We start from the raw sequence: 7684 nt of genomic DNA, 5'->3' as shown, positions 1-7684 counted from the left end.
TGAACTACCCTAATTGAGATCCAATTGTAGAAGGACAACAGTCAGCCGCCGCTGTCAAAGCTTCGTCACCTATCTCACGGGGCCATTTCCCAAATGACACAATCGTTACTGCTACCGGTGTCACCTTCGTCATCGCCACCACTATACCACCATCGTTGTTACCATCATAATTAGCTACCACTGACATCACTATCATTGTTACCATCACCATCAATGCTATTACAACCGACCTAGTCATTGTAGCCACCACTACTTGATGTCACTACTAGCAACTAACACTACCACCATCAATGTCATCATTACCATTGTCACCACCATCATCACTACCAATAATATTACTCCCATCATTATCACCACCATCATCATTACCAATAATATTATCCCCATCATTGTCACCACAATCACCATCAACATGTCGCAACCGCGACGACCACCACCATATCTAAAAAATACATATTTTGTGAATTTGGTTTTTAGTTTAAAAAACTACACATTTCTCACGTTTGACAATGATATTTTTTACTGACACAATTGCTACCACCATCATCATCGTCGTTGTCACTGCCACCATTGTCGGTGCCACCTTCACCATCTCCACCACTACACCACCATCGTTGTTACCGTCATAATTGGTTACCACCGACATCATCATCACCACTAGCATGGCTACCATCACCATCAATGCTATTACAATCGATCTTGTCATTGTAGCCACCACTACTTGATGTCACCACTAGCACCGCTACCACTACCACCATCAATGTCATCATCACCGTCGTCACTGTCATTGTCACCACCACCTTCACTACCAACAATATCACCTCCATCATTGCCCCCACAATCATCGCCAACGTCGTCGCAACCACCATCACCATCGAGACCACTGATATTTCTACCACCTCCATCGCCACTACTGATTGTCACCACTATTGGCATCGCCACATTCAACATTGCAATCACCATTGATATCTTTATTGTTGTCGTCGTCGTTGACATCACCAGTGTATCATTGTTGTCGTCATCACCATACAAAATTACTCTTAAACTAATTTTAATATGATATGAAATTTTTAAAAATGAGTTTATTTAAAACTAATCATATTTTAAATTATTTTTTTTCAAACTAAAACTAAAAAAACTGATTGTTATTTTTAAAAATTTTGAAACTCAAAACTAAAAATCACCCAATCAGGATCTTAAATTGCTGGATGGTGCTGGTCATATTGAGGACCTTTGTTTGAAAGACAACTTCTCAAAAGAACATAGTCTGCTTCTATGTGTATATGTCGTGTGTGAGGTCGACAGAGGATTTAGAGAATTTTCGGACGAAGAATGGTCTTAGTTCGTCTAAGATCAAGTGACAATCGTTTCATCACATTTGAACTTTATTTGGTAGCTGACTCGTCAAATTCTTTAACATATACTCACGATAGGCGGAGAAATTTTAGTGGCAGGGTAATCACTACTCTATTATACGTTACTCTCAGCTTACATTATCAAAATGAGGTAATGGAAAATGTATAACATACTCTCACGGAGCATAGTTCTATCATATATTCAAAAATCAAAATGAATTAAGAAAAAAGGAAACTGTTCAAATCCATGATAATGTCTACGTCTTAATCACCTTTGGAATGTCTTTAGGAGGGCCACTGAGTAATATATAAAAATTAAAAGCATAGCAATACCAACTAGTGATGCAAAATTCGAAACGAGACAAATCATCTTTAATAATTCTAATATTTATGTCGTCTTGTTCATTTTTCTTTTCTTCATCGAGCTTTCACATAGAGCCTGCCTCAGGAGCAAAAATGGAGAAATGGGAGGTTAGTCTTCACTATGATGCAAAAGGGGACAAACTAATTAAAAATGCATGACGATAGAGGCATTATTTTTTCTCGAGTAAAAGAAAGATGGACCATTTTGAATTTTTAATGCAATGGAATTCGTCCGTATCATAAAGTCTGAAATTGAATATAGCTGGCAAGAAATGGCGACAGAAATTGTAGCAGGAGGTAGAGAAAAGACGAGCAATAATGCAAACGAATTGGACCCAAGAAGAACAAAAACTCGATGTTACGGCTACGTGGTGCAAGACACTGATGGGCTTTCATCATCATCGAATTAGAGCAATAACTGTTCCGATTTGTATACATCATAGGGGTGAATTGGGTGATCAAAATGTTTTGTTCGGAAGTTTCAGACAAAGGAAAGTTACAAACTAATTGAAGCTACTTGAGTAAAAGAACAAGACAATATTCACGGGTCAAAGTGTGTGAACGAGATCGAAGAGTACAATAGCACATGTTTCAAATGTAAAGATATGAGAGCTAGGAGAAAGACAAGGAGAGTTTATTTTAGTTCACGAGTAGGAATAGCTGATAAAGTCAAAATCCACGAGTAGGTCCATAGCAGTTAGTAAAAGCAAAGTAGAATATAATTATACAGCAAAGAAGAGAAACAGAAGTTACAGAACCCAGAGAAGGAATATTTGTTACCACACTTTTCTTACTCTCCCAAAATTCTGACCTCCTTTGGTTGCAGTTGAGAAGAGTGCCCTTTCTTTCCAGATATGGTGATGGCGGTCAAAATGTCTCGTGATTATATGGTTCGTGACACCAACATTACATATTGAAGATGGATATGAAAGGATGTAAAGGATTTCAGGGACTCTTTAATTAGTGTGTGTTTGCTTGTGCATTTTCTTACGCACGTCTACCTTTAATTTCACTTCAAAAGCGTAAAAGCTATGAATGCACAGGTTGGAAACCAAACACGCGATTATATATGTACACGATTTCTAATGATAAATTTTTGAAGTAAGGATACATGGATACACCCAATTGACAACATTTTATTTCTTCCTATCTCTCTTCTTATTATATATTAAATCACCTATCATAAATATGCTTCTCTATCTCTCAGTGTAGATTTATACGTGGGTATTCATGAATCATTTTTGAGAAAAAAAATGGAGCATTAAATGTGTATTTGATGGAAGTACGATCATCCCCTCAATCCTGTTCGAGAACTAATAAGTATTTATACAGAAGTTACATGAGAGTTTTATAAAAAGTTGAAGAACGTAGTTTTTTTTTATAGATGTTTGTTGCAAAATTTATCCAAAATATATATACTTGAGAGTCAGATAGCTAAAGCTATTTCTCTGTTTAGCAAAAATCGTTAGTACTTTTTTTTTTTCTTGTTGAATCATGAATACTAAACATTTAATTCTAGTAAACAACTGCTGAAAACGCTGGCGAGTCAGGCTAAGCCGAACTTAGGCCGCCAACCTAAATAAGAAATTGAGCTTTCCCTCTTTTGTTTATCTTGACTCTAAAGTTCACAAATTATGTCAACATCAGGCATTGGATTAATCAAATATTTTATGATTAATACGTAACTTAATAAAAATAAGTTATACACACATGGATTTTTATAATTCAGTTCACTTCTAGTCCTATTTGTCGGTGACAGAATCTTCTGGTGCACCTAACCTAACCACCAAACCAAAGTTAATGCCACCAACTTAGAGTTGATCATGGTCCATGATCACTCTCACTTTTGAGATAATCACGCCCCTGACACTAGCTCAGTGTGTTTGTCTGAAATGGTGCAAGCGTACATGGGTTGTTGAGCACCACTGAAACGAATTCATTGATGGGAGATGTGTTTTCTTTCCATATATGGTAATGCAGTGTTAATGGCTACCAACCGCTGTCTAGTACTTAATATTCCCCCTCTTCTAGGATCGAGAATGAGCGCAAACTAGTCATAAGTGAGCGAAAGTGTTGGCTATTAGCGAACCAAAGCAAGAGCAAGAGTATTGAGTACATGAATCCAAGTGTTTCAGCTGATAAACTTCAGTAGAGAAACAAAATATAATACTCTCAGTTACATGTACTGATTGCAGGTTTACAGACAACCAGACAGACACAGAGCAAACTTGGGAAAGATCGCACTGCGTGCCGTTAAAGGCAGACACTATTATAAACAAAACAAAAGGTATTTTTAACAGTTCGATCACTATTCAGTATACATTCACTAAAGTATGTAACCTTTTTCAGTGTGATGGACAGCGAAATATCGGTGAGCCTGCCATTTCCCCATCTAATCTAACAAGACTGTAGCAATTTTGTCCTGCTAGGAGGAATTAGGCGGAAGGAGGGAAAAACGGCAAAGAGAGCAAAAGAAAGCCATCATCAACCAACATGGACCGAGCACAACATCAGATGTCCATTTCATAATCGTTAATTCAATTGCGTGCTTTGAACTAGTTGCACTCAACGTATTGAAGAATTATTGTTCAAAATTCAAAGACAGATTAATTAAATTTCTGTCTCTCTCTCTCTCCATACCCCAATGACAGAATTAGAATATATTCATATGGCCATGTATGTTTCCACCGACAGCGTATCTGACCTAGTCACTGGCTTGGATTTGCGGGGGGGGGGGGGGGGGGGGGAAACCACCCAGTATCGCTATCTATGGGCCAAGGAGTATATACGCAACCAAGCAAAAGCGCCATAGTTGCAAGACATCAATGGTTTAGTTTTTCAAACCCTCAACATAACTTTAAAACCAACACAGAACGAACAGTGGACAACACATACAACCGAAACAGAGTAATTCGGAACACAGTGCCAAGTGAAATTTGTCAGACAGCTTGGCTATAAGATAAATCCCAAATTCACATTACACAGAATTGAAATGTACTATGAATTAATAAGAAGCATGTAAACTCCATAAATCGAGTTCCTACAATAACATAACATAAAACAAAACCACCGAAAACGGGAATGAGATAAAAGAAAATAATAATAATAATAATAATAAAAGGATTGGAGACTCTAGCTCTAGTAACACATAATTGTTCTCAAATCTCAAACCCATATCTACTAATTAACTACCCACCGCATTGGCAACGTGAAGAAGATCTAGCAACTAAAAAAACAATACCGAACCGGCAATATGCCCAGAGAGGACGATGACATTTCCATATTTGCCTCGAAAACCAAACCAAACCTCTTGTTTGTTTTTTTCCTTTCTTGAATCTGTGTAAAATAAAACAGGGAACGATTAAAAATAAATAAAAGTTAAGTCTGCTGTTCGTTCCTCTTGTTGTCATCTCTGTCCTCGAGCAACCTCCCTTCCTCCTCATCTGCCTGCGCGGTCTTCTTCTGCGCCTCCTTGGCCTTGAGCGCCTGCAGCTTCGAGTGATTGTAATACGCCACGCCGAGGAACGCAAGCCCGTAGCCGAACAAATTTATCGGCGTCACGGTGTCCTTAATAACCGACCACGAAAACGCAATCAGCAACCAATCCTTCACAACACCGGCCACATTCATGGTCAACGCAGACGTCTTCCCAACAAGAAGAAACACGGCCAGATTCAGCGCGAATGCACAGAAGGAGTTGGTCCCGAAGATGACGAAATCGAAGTGGAAGCTGGAAGTGTCTCTCAAAACAGGATACTCAACAAAGATCCACGGAATAGAGAGAAACACGAGGCAGCACGGCGCGACGTAGTAGAGAGAAGTGATTGGGTTAAGCGAGATCCCCTTGGAGGTGAGGAGGATTTGGATCATGACGAGGCGGGTGGCCTCGAAGGCGACGGCGCCGAGCTGGAGGAGGACGCCCCAGGCGTCGAAGCGGGCCTCGCCGTAGGCGGCGACGCCGACGCCGAGGGAGATGGAGAGCATATTAAGCATGGTGTCGTTTTTGTAGGATTCTTTTCGGAGCATGACGCCGATGGAGTAAACAGCGACAGGCATGAGGGCCTTGAGCATCTGGATGAAGGAGACGGAGAGGTAGATGTAGGCGGAGTTGGAGAGCCAGAGGGAGAGGGAGTAGAGGGCGCCGATGGGGACGACGGAGGAGAGGTAGACGTCGCGGGACATGGAGACGGGCTCGACGAGGCGGAAGACGCGGACGAGGAGGAGGGCCAGGGTGGCGCAGAAGGACATGTGGATCATGGTGAGGGAGATGGGGAAGGGCCAGTTGTACATCTTCTTGTCCAGGATGTACTTGTTGTAGACGATGACGGTGAAGCTCAGGAAGATCCATATTGCCACGTAGCTGTAGGAGAGAACGATCTTCTTCACCACGCCGTCGCTCAGAGATCCACCTTTTCCCATTCTCACAGATCAGAATTTCGGATGCACTGCCTCAGCCACAGAACAACTTACTCTCACGGAAACAGATCAAATATTATACGCTCCTATAATTATTATATCATTATGTAATTTCCCATTTTTTAAACAGAAATAATCGGTAGTAGCTATTGTATTTTGTAAATTGAATATGTATATGTATATGTATTATCTTATTTTATTTTTGTTTAAGGTATTCTTCGGTTAACAGTGAAACATTTATTGTTTTTTCTAACACACAAAAAACCATTATTTCATCATGAATAATGAATAAGAAAAATTAATTTCTTACAATAGAAAGATTTACCTACCAGAGAAGGTAAATGTCAAATTCATCTCTCAAAAACGTGTGAGATATTAATAAATTGGTTTTTAAAAAATAAAAAATTTTAAATTTAATTTCTGAATATATAAAAGGTATGGTAAATTATTTTTTTAAATAATTTAATAATAAATTGATACTAAATTTTGTAATTCAATGTTAAATTTATTTTTAAAAAATAAAATTTATTGTGAAATTAGTTATTAAATATTACAATTTAATGATAAAAGATCTTACAATTTTAACAAAGTACTCATTTAGCACACTTTTTAGGCATTTGTAACTTAAATTTGTATATTTCATTTTTTTTTTACTAATTTATGACGATATGACAAAATCAAAATTAAGTATTTATTCTTTACTTCAAGAGAATGATTCCTTCGCGTGATGTTCTTTTATTATCTACGGATTATGAATGCCACAATAATATGTTGACTAGGTGAATACTGTGTTGAAGATATGATAAGATGAGAGGATAACATGCTAGGATACTTTTATTGGTTAATTTAAATTAAAATTAATTTTTCTAATATTTTTTATTTTAATTCTCTTATTGATTAAGAGAAATAAATCTATTTCAAGTTGGATTAAAAAATAAATAAAATTTAAACAAAAATTATTTTCACTTGTAATTGAACTCAATTGGATTTTTCTAACATATATGTATATACTTGTGAAAAATATAAAATGAAAAATCATGATGTGGATAAGGATTATTTTTTTTAGTTATACCGAAAGATATGAATTTGGAATTTGTTTTTTAGTTTGCTTTTATAAAAGATACAAGTTTTATTCGTTTGATTTGTGAAGATAAGGAAAAAGATAAGGATTATGGCAATCCTAATTGTGATATTATTATAGAAAAGATATGATAAATTTGGTAGTCGAATTTCATTCTAATAATGACATATGAAAGCGAATCATAATTTTCTCAATAAGATGGTATATTTACGTAAAAAATATTTACTAATAATTAATAAATAAATAATTTGAGTGATAATGAGTTCAATTTTCGTTAAATAAGATTTTAAATTTAAGTCTTATGAATGAAAAAAAAATTAAAAAAATAATATTTTATTAAAAGTGATCAGTTATATCCTCTAATAAAAATTAATTATCAATATATTTTATGAATGCACACGCACCAATAATTTAATGAGCCAAAAGATACTCAAAAAATATTCTTTTGGTCTCTATGCATGTAATTTTA

General features: G+C 36.6%; 2 protein-coding genes across 2 annotated transcripts; both read right to left on the bottom strand.

Moving 5' to 3' along the window:
* Positions 1 to 265: 265 nt before the first annotated feature.
* LOC102667877 (hyphally regulated cell wall protein 3-like) lies at positions 266 to 963 on the bottom strand. The gene is made up of 3 exons (XM_006578989.1): positions 722 to 963; positions 528 to 600; positions 266 to 442 (listed from the first exon to the last, which is right to left on the bottom strand). The coding sequence occupies exons 1-3, from the start codon at positions 961 to 963 to the stop codon at positions 266 to 268; spliced, it is 492 nt and encodes a 163-aa protein (XP_006579052.1).
* A 3710-nt stretch (positions 964 to 4673) lies between these two features.
* LOC100809504 (probable sugar phosphate/phosphate translocator At5g25400) lies at positions 4674 to 6332 on the bottom strand. Its single transcript, XM_006578087.4, has one exon. The coding sequence runs from the start codon at positions 6135 to 6137 to the stop codon at positions 5097 to 5099; it is 1041 nt and encodes a 346-aa protein (XP_006578150.1). The 5' UTR covers positions 6138 to 6332; the 3' UTR covers positions 4674 to 5096.
* Positions 6333 to 7684: the final 1352 nt, after the last annotated feature.

Source organism: Glycine max, chromosome 4, assembly GCF_000004515.6.
Source record: "Glycine max cultivar Williams 82 chromosome 4, Glycine_max_v4.0, whole genome shotgun sequence".
Taxonomy (NCBI): domain Eukaryota; kingdom Viridiplantae; phylum Streptophyta; class Magnoliopsida; order Fabales; family Fabaceae; genus Glycine; species Glycine max.
This window is presented reverse-complemented; position numbering and strand designations above follow the sequence as displayed.

What these genes read in the sequence shown, in the direction of transcription:
- LOC102667877 (XM_006578989.1), bottom strand. Translation starts at nt 963, where the DNA reads ATGGTGATTGCAATGTTGAATGTGGCGATGCCAATAGTGGTGACAATC. An exon ending in GGTGCTAGTGGTGACATCAA is followed by an intron (nt 601 to 721) that starts GTAGTGGTGGCT and finishes ATGGTGGTGTAG; the next exon opens with TGGTGGAGATGGTGAAGGTG. An exon ending in ATGATGGTGGTAGCAATTGT is followed by an intron (nt 443 to 527) that starts GTCAGTAAAAAA and finishes TGTATTTTTTAG; the next exon opens with ATATGGTGGTGGTCGTCGCG.
- LOC100809504 (XM_006578087.4), bottom strand. Translation starts at nt 6,137, where the DNA reads ATGGGAAAAGGTGGATCTCTGAGCGACGGCGTGGTGAAGAAGATCGTT.